Here is a 12,794-nt window from a genome sequence, read left to right as displayed (position 1 = left end):
GTACTCATCTTCTGATGGCTACTTCCAGCAGGATAACGCACCATGTCAAAAAGCGTGAATCATCTCAGACTGGTTCCTTGAACATGACAATGAGTTCACTGTACTCAAATGGCCTCCACAGTCACCACATCTCAATCCAATAGAGCACCTTTGGGATGTGTTGGAACGGGAGATTGGCATCATGGATGTGCAGCCGACAAATTTGCAGCAACTGCTTAATTCTATCATGTCAATATGGAGCAAAATCTCTGAGGAATATTTCAAGTATCTTGTTGAATCTCTGCCACGATGGATAAAGGCAGTTCTGAAGGCAAATGTGGGTCCAACACGGTACGAGTAAGGTGTACCTAATAAAGTGGCCAGTGAGTGTATTTTAACTTGCATTGTATTCTCTTGATGCTAAGCTGAGTTTCATGTCACCTAAGGTTAGCTCCTAGGCTTGTTCCTGAATTATTAATGTACAGTAATATGCTGACATGCTGCTCAAGAAACTTTTCATATTTCTTTTTGACGTTAATCGAATTACTAGTATTGAAGTATTGAACACATCCTGTTTTTTTCCTGGCAATAATATTTATTAAGCAGCTGTTGACAGGGAATTGAACCAGATTTTGGTAAAAACCCAAACAATGCAAACATAAAAATAAAACAAAACAAAAAAGTCTGAAAAGTGTGTAATAACAATGAAATGACAGAAGGAGAAAAAGCTGAACAATTGAAATGTGATTAATTCTTTATATTAAAGGCTTTTTTAGTGACGGCAGCTTAAAGATGCCTCTTAAATGCAGAATGAAGTCACATGCATTGCTCAGGTATGAGTTTCTCACAGACTTCAACAGAGTGTCAAAGTCTTGATGGTTCTGTAGGTCTCTTACTATCAAAGCTGAGCTTTATTTTGTGTTCTCTATTGGATTCACATCAGGTGATTGGCTGGGCCATTCTACAGCTTGATTTTCTTTCTCTGAAAGCATCTTGAGAGTCTCCTTGGCTGTGTTTTGGATCATTGTCTTGCTGAAATGTCCACCCTGGTTTCATATTCATCCTCCTGCTAATGTAGATGTTGGACTGAAGCAGCTGATATTTATTTACACCGAGGAAACTACTGAGAGATTTCAGCTGCTGTCTGGGCTTTCACTGCCTTTCTTTACCTCCCTTTCTTCATGTGTTCAATCCTTTTGGGTCATTACATTTTATTATGTTTAATTTGTGAACTAAATTTGATTTGTTTTCTTTGCACATATGCATTTCTTTGGTTGCTAACAACATCTGGTGAAAATATCAAATCAACAGCACCTTTAGAAATATGACTTCTGGGAAAAATGCTGACGTTTTCAATACTTATTTCTCCCGCTGTATGTAATACTATAACATACAAAACAGAAAAGCAGCTTGTGGAAACACCTTGGGCCCTATCATACACCCGGCGCAGTGTGGCGCAAGGCGTGGCGCAGTAGTCTTTTGGTAGTTTCAGCTTGGCGCAAGAGTCGTTTTGAGGCTGTTTAAATGGCAAATGCATTAGCGCTCATTTGTGCGCCCATAGGCGTTCTGGTCTAAAAAGAAAGGCGTTCTGAGGCGGACCGCTGGCGCGTTGTATTTGAGAAACTATAATAGATTTTTCATTAGACCAAAACTAACCCGGTCTAAACTCCGGCGCAGAGTTGCACCTCGCTTACACACTGCTTAATACACACAAGAGAGCAATAGGCAAATATCTTTACATATGAAAAAGTTTAAATATTAAGGATATATATAGTATATAATAAGAATAGATATAGGATATAAATATAAAGGATTAAATTATTACAAAACATATTATTTTCTAGCCTACATAAATATGAAAAATCACTGATTTTATGTCTTCTTCATCTCGGGAGGCTTTTTCAGTTCATTCATAACAATTTGCTTTTGTATAATGTTATTATTATTAGCAGTATTATTTATTATATCCATATTTATATTTCTTTTATTAAAAACAAGCTCAGATTTGCCCACCTGTCAGGTTTTAGACCATATGGGGCACGGCAGGTGTATTTGGAAATAACTCAGTATTTTGACCACACTTGGTCATTAATGTTCATTTATTCATTTGCTAGAAATTAGAACTGAATTTAGACTTACTTTGCGTCCTGTAAATAGTGAATGCGCTTATGGCGCGACGCAGCTGACTCTTAAAGGGAATGGGAGATGAGACTCTAATTGGTTTATTCTCAAAACACACCTATAACTCATTAAAAAAATAAACTCAACCCTTTTAGTCCATGCGCCTTAGCACAAAGCGCATTTTCCCGTCCGTAAATTAGCAAAAATGCGTTCTGACACGCCCTGAAAGCGTTTGCGCCCTGCGTTTTGCGCTCTGCGCATGGACTAAAATATCTTTTATAGAGCCTCTTAATTGTATTAAGTCTTATTCAAATCAAGGCAAGTACTTAGATCACTGATGTGCATGTAAACATAGTCAGTGGGCTCAGTAAATCTGTACAACATTTTCTCCATATTTCATGTCATTCATGCTAAATTGATCTCTGTTTCAGGGTGGAGAGGAAAGAGTGGACGCGGCTGAAGTCTAAAGAAAGGGTAAGCTCTCATCTCCAAAACACACAAGAGCTCCTTACAGTTCAGCTGCTTTTCTTGAAGTTCCTCCAGAAACATTTGGCTCTGCTCCTGTGAGGTTTGTTTGGCTTCTCTGTAATCAGTTGTGATGGTTCAGAGCAGCGCTGGTGTGTGTGTGTGTGTGTGTGTGTGTGTGTGCTTGCTGCCCGCGGGACTCTATCAAGGAGCTGTTTAATGAAAGCTGGGAAACTCCTGGGCATTGAGAGCTTGTACTGCCTTTAGGGCTCCTGCTGTACATACAGATCACAACACACACACGCATGCATTCAGCACATACTCCTATACTCTCCGCAGGGTCTTCAAATCCTTCATATCAAAGACGGGTAGCTTATTAGGGGTGCTGCAACATCATAAACAGTCAAGTAAAGGCTGTGCAGTAAATGTGATGTTGATGTGGACAACAACAATGCTTATTTCACGAGTTCACACTCACAGATATTTGACTGAATAGAATATGGTGTGCTGTCTAGTGAGGGGGCTCTGAGCTTGGGAAGACATCCTAACTCGTGTTATTCTCCTTATCAGGATAAAGAGAGAGGTTTGCTCTTGAGCGGATTAGATAATAGAATGATTGTGTGTGATGAATTAGCCTCGTCAAAGACTTTTGTGCTCATCCCGAAATTTGTTTATAAAAAATCACTTGTGGCCATGCCATAGTTTAGGCTATTTAAATATAGAGCATTTGCAGATATTTGCAAATATCCACATGCATATCTAAAAAAATGTGCATTTTTTTCTTCAAAAATGTCACTTAATGGTTACCTAAATTACAGACAAACGACCTAAATTACCGAAAAATGTTTGAAAAATTAGTGAAAACCTTAATAGTAATACAAAGGACCTATAAATATACAGTTGAAGTCAGAATTATTAGCCCACCTTTGAAATTTATTTTCTTTTTTAAATATTTCACAAATTATATTTACCAGAGCAAGGAAATTTTCACAGTGTGTCTGATAATATTTTTTCTTCTGGAGAAAGTCTAATTTGTTTTATTTTGGCTAGAATAAAAGCAGTTTTAAAATTTTTTGAAGCCATTTTAAGGTCAAAATTATTAGCCCCTTTAAGCTATATTTTCCTTCTATAGTCTACAGAACAAACCATCGTTATACAATAACTTGCCTAATTACCCTAACCTGTCTAGTAAACTTAATTAACCTAGTTAAGCCTTCAAATGTCACTTTAAGCTGTATAGAAGTGTCTTAAAATATCTAGTCAAATAATATTTACTGTCATCATGGCAAAGATAAAATCAGTTATTAAAAATGAGTTATTATAATAATTATGTTTATTAGGGGGCTAATAATTCTGACTTCAACTGTATATATACACTTTAAAGTATATAAAACAGTGTGTGTGTGTGTGTGTGTGTGTGTGTGTGTGTGGATGTATTAACATATTATTACATTGATGAAATAAACTTTAAACAAATTACACTTAATTCATTTCGTATAAACTATTTTGTCATGTTAAACAGTACGCTTGATTTTGACCTGCTAACTTACTAAAGCACCTGTAAATTTGATGCCGATTTAAATTGTGGAGTAATTCTATTTTACATTTAATGTGTATATATTTTTTAAGTATTTCATTTAATACAATTCATTACAAATGTATAATTACAAATGTAAATGCAGTTAAATACATGACAAGTTTTACTATAATCTACTATACTGTACTACAGGCCCATAGCCAGGCGTGATTCTTTTTTCCTAAAAAGTGGACCCTTTTGCAGTTATTTGCCTCATTTTCTGTTTAATTATGAGGTTTAAACACTGCATTTTATTTGATTATATATTTTTGTTTACTTTTTCAAAAGTTAACAATACAGAACATCAAAACTAAGCAGCAAACAAGCTAAAGTAAAACATACACACTATATAAAATAAATAAGTAAAATAAAAATAATAAAAATAAATAAATAAAATAATAAAATAAATAATAAAAATAAACAAACAAATAAATAAATAAATAAATAAATAAATAAATAAATAAATAAATAAATAAATAAATAAATAAATAAATAAATAAAGGGAGGAGATACAGTAGAAACCAGTGCAAAAAAAACTATTTTGTCAAATCAAATCATGTGGTACTGTTTTAATATAATTCAGAAATGGATTCCAAATCTTTTTAAATAACTCGCCCTTTCCTCTCAAAAAATATGTGATCTTCTCCAATGGTATACAGTTGCAAACTTCTGAGATCCACAGTTCAATTGGTACATCCATGTCTGTTTTCCATTTTAAAGCATTTTTTAGCTATTGTCAGCAACATTTTAGTAAGTTTAATAGCATAATCATGCTGGAGGTTTAAATGCTGCATTTTAGTGACATTTTAAGCACTACTGTTTTTCTGGATTAGCTTGTCAGATGGTCGTCATAACCACACTTTTTGACGTACCAAAAAATAGGAATCTGTTAAAGGTTTAAATGGCGAGGCAGTGGCGCAGTAGGTAGTGCTGTCGCCTCACAGCAAGAAGGTCGCTGGGTCGCTGGTTCGAACCTCGGCTCAGTTGGCGTTTCTGTGTGGAGTTTGCATGTTCTCCCTGCATTAGGATGGGTTTCCTCCGGGTGCTCCGGTTTCCCCCACAGTCCAAAGACATGCAGTACAGGTGAATTGGGTAGGCTTAATTGTCCGTAGTGTATGAGTGTGTGTGCGAATGTGTGTGTGGATGTTTCCCAGAGATGGGTTGCAGCTGGAAGGGCATCCACTGCGTAAAAAGTTGGCGGTTCATTCCGCTGTGGCGACCCCGGATTAATAAAGGGACTAAGCCGACAAGAAAATGAATGAATGAATGAAAGGTTTAAATTAAAAACTGTTGCCTACTGTCATTTATCAGACAAATAACACTAGGCGGTACATTCAACCTTCCTCAGTCAGAATTTAGCCTTTTTGATAAAAAAATAATACTAATAATAATATAGAGCGTCCCGATATATCTAGCCTCTCTTTTAAATGAGTGCATTTAAAAGTTTATGGATAAAAACAATAGCCTAATTAGTATTAAAATTAATATGGACCGCTTTCGGTGTTTCAAAACTTTTTATTGTTTTTTTTTTTTGTTAAGAATAAGGTCCAAGATTTAGAATAAAAGTTGCATGTAAAATGTTTTCTCTGTTTAACAACAATACAGTAGGTCAGTAGTGGTGATGACAAAGATAACTTCACTTGGATGGAAGTGAAGTCACTGGTTATTTTTTTCCAGCATTCTTCAAAATATCTTCCTTTGTGTTCAACAAAAGAAAGAAACTTAAACAGGTTTTTACAAACTGAAGATGAGTAAATTTACATTTTTTTGTGTGAACTATCCCTTTAAGTATATTAAAGGAATGCCAAATTGTTCTTGTAAATGAAGGTTGAAAGCAGTCGATTGCTATTAAACATGCATTGATTGTACCCTATATTCTTTCTATCTTTTATCAGGACCGAAGTCGAGACAGTATAGGTTCACAGGGTGAGTTATAACACAGCATACACAATCTTGAATGCTGATCCAGAGCCCCATGTATATTGAAAGTGTGGGTGTGTGTGTGTGTTTGCTTTCCTCTCAGGAAGGGAAGAGCCAGTACGGAGTTACGAGACGGTCGCACAAGTGGAAGGTGGGAGAATTCACCAAATGCTTTGTCTTTTATATACTGGCTCTGATCCAGTAAATAATGCCTTGCTTTATACACTCACCGGCCACTTTATTAGGTACACTTGTCCAACTGCTTGTTAATGCAAATATCTAATCAGCCAATCACATGGCAGCAACTCAATGCATTTGGGCATGTAGACATGGTCAAGATGATCTGCTCCAGTTCAAACAGAGCATCAGATTGGGGAAGAAAGGAGTATTTCAGAAACTGCTGATCTACTGGAATAACGCACCATGTCATAAAGCGTGAATCATCATCTCAGACTGGTTTCTTGAACATGACAAGGAGTTCACTGTACTTAAATGGCCTCCACAGTCACCAGATCTCACCCCAATAGAGCACTTTTGGGATGTGGTGAAACGGGAGATTTGCATCATGGAAGTGCAGTCGACAAATCTGCAGCAACTGTGTGATGCTATCATGTCAATATGGAGCAAAATATCTGAGGAATATTTCTAGTACCTTGTTGAATCTCTGCCACGAAGGATGAAGGCAGTTCTGAAGGCAAAAGTGGGTCCAAGCTTACTGGTAAGGTGTACCTAATAAAGTGGCCGGTGAGTGTATATATTCTATGCAGTTGGTGTCCTAAATTAAACCAAAATCTCATGCTGTATATAGCTTTGTAGCACAAACACTGCTCATATGAAGCACACTAATGCTGAGAGATGGTTATGATAGATTGGAAAAACCATTGTACATGCACCATACTGCAACATAGGCTCATTCTGAAAATGCAGCCAAATATACATTTCTTGAGATCGCAAATTATGTAGCCAGAACTATGTATGGCTGCAATTTGTCTTTAAAATGATTGCTATGGGGTGGTATTCCTTTTCGTGCTTACCAGCTGACCACTTACCTTTGTATGGACGGTTTTACCACTGTTAGCAGTTGGTCCAGTAACTCGCCATGTACGTCGGTTGACCAAGGTTATTATAGTTAACGAAAACGAACGAAAAAACGAAAACTAAAATGTTAAATTATTTTTTGTTAACTAAAAGAAAAATAAAAACAAGAGTTTTTAAAAAAACTAGAACTAACTGAAACTGTATTGTGTACATATAAAACTAACTGAAACTAACTAAAATTATCGCAAAAACCTCTGTTTTCGTATTTGTAACTGTATTTAATACATAAACTTCTTTATTTAATACATAAAATCTTACTGTAAGCCTTTTAAAAGTAAATATAATCCGCGCTGCAGATGTTTGTGTTTGACCCTTTCGCACCTCAGAGTCTCCTGCTGCCACTGGCCAGATCGAGACGTTCTTCTCGAGTCATCCTCGCTGTTGCTCCCGCGACAAAAACAACGAGTGGACATGACAGCAGCACGGTGACAGCATTAAATACAGAGACTTAAAACTATTACTTTAACACATTTGTGCCCAATAATGGGTTTTATTTCTGTATCGTGATCGTGAACGAATCTTTGCTGTTGTATTTGAATTTGAGGATGGGTAGATGGTTGTGGTAGATGATAGTGTTCATGTGTTCTCTGAATACATGTTTTAAAAAATGTATGACTGAGTTTTTATTAAACATTTACTCTGTTGATTTTGAATCTTGCACCTAACAAATATCCTTATTTAGAAAAAAAAACTGAAACTAATACTGAAACTAATAAAAACTAAACTAAAGCTAAGACATTTTTTAAATATAGAAACTAATAAAAACTAGTAAATCTGCCTCTAAAAACCAATTAAAACTAACTGAATTTGAAAACAAAAAGTTAAAACGAAATAGAAACTAAAGCTATTGAAAAATCCAAAACTATTATAATCTTGCGGTTGACTTGAGGCGAAGAACGGTTTCAGAAAGGGGGTAAGAAAAAAGCAGAAGCCAAAAAATAAAATAAGTAAATAACAAGGCGAGGATGTGATTAAAATCAGGCAAGGGCTTTTCTTTTTCTAGATTGCTTTTGAAAACACTATGGGTTGGTTTAGGGAAGGAGGACAGTCGGTCAGTCGACTGGTCAGTCAGCCAGTCGACAGCAGCCTCTGGTGGATTTACGTGAGAACAGCAGGCAAGAATGGCATTCGCGATAGATATATAAGATCTGGAAATAAGATCAAAAAAGCCTCTGGTGGATTCGCAAAAACTGCAAAAACTGTAGCTCCTGGGACGTATTTGGTGCTCTCCAGAAATGTATACAGGGGTACATTATCAGAATGAGCCTGGGTTGAATTTCGTTTTATTATTTGCTCTTGTTTTTCGTTGTCTGCTAGTGCATGTACTGATAGAGTCTCTCTCTCTTGTTTAGTGCACTACGCCAGGCCGATCATTATTCTGGGCCCGGTGAAGGACAGAGTGAATGATGACCTGCTGTCTGAGTTCCCAGACAAGTTTGGCTCTTGTGTCCCTCGTAAGTATTGCTCAACTCTTTTGTCACGCTCTGCTTCATGATGCTTACTAAAGTGTCAAGACAATAGCGAGCACCAATCCTGATTTAAGTTTCTAAAAGTCAGGACGATAAAGTTTGTATTCCTTGGTTTCTGTTCATTTGCAAAACTCTTATTAGTGAAACTCCACTATATTTAGAGTCACTTCTTAACATTCAGGAAACATGCCAAAATCTGCGCTCTAGTAATTTCATTAACCTTTGCATACCCAAAGTTCGCGCTTCATTTGGTCGCTACTCTTTTCAGTTTTCTGCTGCTGATGCTTGGAATCATCTGCAGCAGACCTTAAAGCTCAGCACTTTCATTCCGCTATCAATTTTTAAAAATTCAATCCAGTCAATAGTTCAAGATCACTGTGCTTGTTTTTATTTATTTTATTTTTTTTGTTGGTTTTTGTGTAATTAGGTTCATTTGTGAAATTGTTATTGTATTGTCTCCCTACTGCTTTGTACTGCATCTGCTTTTCATGTTGCCTCTTGGCCAGGTCGTCATTGTAAATGAGAACTGGTTCTCAGTTGACTTACCTGGTTAAATAAAGGTTATTTTATAAATGTTATTTTATAAACTTATAAATGAAGTTCTGCACAAGACTTTTGGCCAGCGGAGAAATTAAAATGGTCGTGCCCAACTGAGTCTGGTTCTCTCAAGGTTTTTTTTCTTCACTCCCATCAGGTGAAGTTTTTTTTCCCTCTCCGCTGTCGCCACTGCCTCGCATGGTTCAGGATTGGTAGAGCTACGCATCGATGAATTTGCTCTTCAGTGTTTGAACTCTCAGAAATGATTAAATCACACTGAACTGAGCTAAACTGAACTGAACTGAACTTAAACACTAAAACCTGAACCACACTGTTCCAGTTACTATGACCATTTATGTGAAGCTGCTTTGACACAATCTACATTGTAAAAGCGCTATACAAATAAAGCTGAATTGAATTGAATTGAATTGAAGTTATTATTATTATTATAATTTTGAGGAAATAAATGAATTTAATCCATTTTGGAGTAAGACTGTAACATAAAAAATGTGGAAAAAGTGAAGCGCTATCAACACTTTCCGGATGGACTGTATATGCTGAGCACTGTACTGATCAAACCTTTATGTACAAATTTCTCATTTTGACTGTGATGAAATAACGTGCACCTTTTGTAAAGCTGCTTCAGTACAATAATTATTGTGAAAAGCACTACACGTTTGAATAGAATCACGAGATGATATCTTTACTGTTCTTCAGATACGACACGACCCAAGCGGGAGTATGAGGTGGATGGACGGGACTACCATTTCGTGTCTTCGAGGGAACAGATGGAGAAGGACATCCAGAACCATCGCTTCATTGAGGCGGGCCAGTACAACAGCCACCTGTACGGCACCAGCGTTCAGAGCGTCCGAGAGGTGGCAGAACAGGTTAGGGATCAATACTGTCAGTATGTGTATCAAATTGATCAAACCTTAATAATGTTTAGTTAAAGTCAAAATGATTAGCACTCCTGTGAAATTTGTATTCTTTTTCAAATATTTATCAGAGAGAGGTGATTTTTATCAAAGAGAAGGGCACCTATTATGCAAAAATCCCTTTTATAAGCGGTTTAAACACAGTTGTGTGGTAACAGTGTGTGAATATAGTCAGCTTCAAATGGTAAAAATGTGTTAGTTTTATTCATTATAATCGCACTTGATAGAAACAGCCTGCAGAGACACTTTAATAGACATTCTCCCGATGTATGTGTCATCAGAGGGGGAAAGCCCCGCCCAGTAATGACCATCTCTCCCTCATTAGCATAAGAGTTTAGTCTTGTTTTTGAATTAGCCACTATGCTGACAAATTTGTAGCTCCGCCTTCTTTTGAATCTCATTTGCATTTAAAGCGACAGTCACCAAAACAGCACAATTACAATCAAAGTCAAAACGGGGCAGTTTCAAAGAGTTATAAAACATTATTAGTGTGGTATTTTGAGCTGAAACTGAACATACACAAACTGAACTAAAATAGGACTATTATAGGAAATCTTGCCCATTAAATATCACTCGGGCAATATTTTTTTTTAAGTCACACATGCTTATAATCAGGCCCGTGCAGAGACCGTCCAAAGGGCATGTGCAGGATAAATTTTTCGAAGACCGGGGGTGGGGGGGTTGTTGTTGCACGCGTACTGAAGAGCGGTGTTGTCGCGCGCGTTCTGATCAGCTGAGTTGTCGCACGCGTACTCAAGAGCGGTGTTGTCGCGCGCCTACTGAAGGGCGGGACCGAGGGTGTGTCGCGTCGCAGGGGCACTGTTGATCATTTTGGAAGGGCACTTTCTATCCAAGACTAAAAAGGGCATGTGCACTGCACAGGTTGAGCCCTGTGTGTACACGTGCCTGCTTATAATTTTGCCTTCAGCTGTCTGTTTCTGTGTGTTTGTGAGCAGCAGGGAAAGCACTGTATTCTGGATGTGTCTGCAAATGCAGTTCGAAGGCTACAAGCGGCACAGCTTCATCCAATCGCCATCTTCGTACGACCCAAATCATTGGAGAACGTCTTGTATGTAGCAGCAAACACTTATACTCGATTCATTTGACAAAACATCACTTACTAGAGTAATTTTATACTGATGGAATCTGTACTGTTTAATGCAGAGAAATCAACACACGCCTAACTGAGGAACAAGCCAGAAAAGGAATGGATCGCGCTATAAAACTGGAACAAGATTTCCTGGAGTGCTTCTCTGGTAAGACTTTTTTTTTTACACATTTTTCATAATTTGTCATAATTTAACTTAACAGATATCGGATTAGAACATGTGGAGTATGCATATTTTTGGGGCATTATTGAAGTGCAGTTCAGACATGTAAACAGGGCCGGATTAACATAAGGGCTCGGTGGGGCTGAAGCCCCAGGATCCACGGAAGAAGGGGACCTTGGATGGGCTAAAGAATTAATTTGCGCTATGACGCAGGAAACGCCTCTTTGTGTTATGCTTTCTGTCGTCAATAATGTGAAGTATTCCTTTCGGTTTGCTGCTGTTCATAAACAGCACGCGGGTGCTAAACTGGGGCTCGGAGTGGCTGTAGCCCAATCAGAATATGGAATAGCCCTGTCATAAAGGTGATCAGATGTGCCAATTTTACCAGGACAGTTCCTTATTTCGGCACTACCGCGAGAGCCATCCAGTCAAAGGTAGGCTAACCAAGCTCGTCGTAGAACAAAAAATAAAATTCAAACAGTCTTTATACTTGATACACCTGTACATGTAGTAACAGCAGCTGGGATAGGCAGAGTCATGTTGAATGGACTCATAACTGAATCGCAGTCTCGGCCGCACGGCTGTTACAGCTGGACTCAAAAACCAACGCATGGCCTCACAATACATCACACAATATAACTGACACAGTGCACAAACAAATCAAATAGCCTACACAAGCAGTTATCAAAATGTCCATCTTTGTGGAGTATGTATCTGAAGTAAATACACTCTGTTAGGTTTTACAGTAAGTCTAACTGAACTAGTTAGAAGGCTAATTTTTTTTTTTTATGAATGTTTACTTTGCCCCATTTATAAAAACAACAGAAATAATATGGAGCAAAAAAATATTGGCACTGGTTTTCATCAGACAATATATCTGCGATTAATTAATTAATTAATTAATATATTAAAATTAAAAGAATTAAAATTAAAAGAAAGCTACATGTACAGGTGTATTAATTAATTAGTTAATTTAATTAATAATAAATAAAATTAAATAAATAACTAATTAATTAATTAAATAAAATAAATAATAAAATAAAATAAAATAAATAATGAATAAATAAATAAATAAATAAATGAATGAATAAATAAATAAATAAATAAATAAATAAATAAATAAATAAATAAATATTATTTTTATATACATTTTTATTTATTTTATTTATTTCTTTTATTTTATTTTTTTGTGAGGTAAAAAATAAAAGGGGGGCCTTGGATTTACTATAGGGCCCAATGTGTTCTTAACATTGCATGTAAACACCGTCATCAAACATTTATCGTTATGTTGGATTTTCGTCACATTTTATGACAGGATATTCGTACACACATGGCTGTTTGACACTATTCTCTGCATCTACCAAGTCAGTGAAGGACAACAGACACCTGCATCGCGAAATGCTGCGTTTTTTTCCTTCCC

The 12,794-nt window shown here is 36.8% G+C and overlaps 1 protein-coding gene and 1 long non-coding RNA gene across 8 annotated transcripts in view; one reads left to right on the top strand and one right to left on the bottom strand.

Moving 5' to 3' along the window:
- The window catches only part of LOC141385684 (uncharacterized), a 143,269-nt gene that overhangs the window by 19,294 nt on the left and 111,181 nt on the right, over window positions 1–12,794 (bottom strand). The window lies entirely within an intron of this gene.
- The window catches only part of dlg4a (discs, large homolog 4a (Drosophila)), a 226,871-nt gene that overhangs the window by 211,830 nt on the left and 2,247 nt on the right, over window positions 1–12,794 (top strand). For all 7 annotated transcript variants that reach the window (XM_073951680.1, XM_009302021.5, XM_073951679.1 and 4 more), the window contains 7 exons: window positions 2,532–2,574; window positions 6,037–6,067; window positions 6,165–6,212; window positions 8,512–8,613; window positions 9,883–10,055; window positions 11,060–11,172; window positions 11,268–11,359. In XM_073951680.1, the coding sequence (XP_073807781.1) occupies window positions 2,532–2,574; window positions 6,037–6,067; window positions 6,165–6,212; window positions 8,512–8,613; window positions 9,883–10,055; window positions 11,060–11,172; window positions 11,268–11,359 (602 nt within the window). The remainder of the gene's footprint in view (window positions 1–2,531; window positions 2,575–6,036; window positions 6,068–6,164; window positions 6,213–8,511; window positions 8,614–9,882; window positions 10,056–11,059; window positions 11,173–11,267; window positions 11,360–12,794) is intronic.

This window comes from Danio rerio, chromosome 5, assembly GCF_049306965.1.
Source record: "Danio rerio strain Tuebingen ecotype United States chromosome 5, GRCz12tu, whole genome shotgun sequence".
Taxonomy (NCBI): domain Eukaryota; kingdom Metazoa; phylum Chordata; class Actinopteri; order Cypriniformes; family Danionidae; genus Danio; species Danio rerio.
The sequence above is the reverse complement of the archived record's forward strand: the minus strand, read 5'-3'. Positions and strand labels throughout refer to the sequence as shown.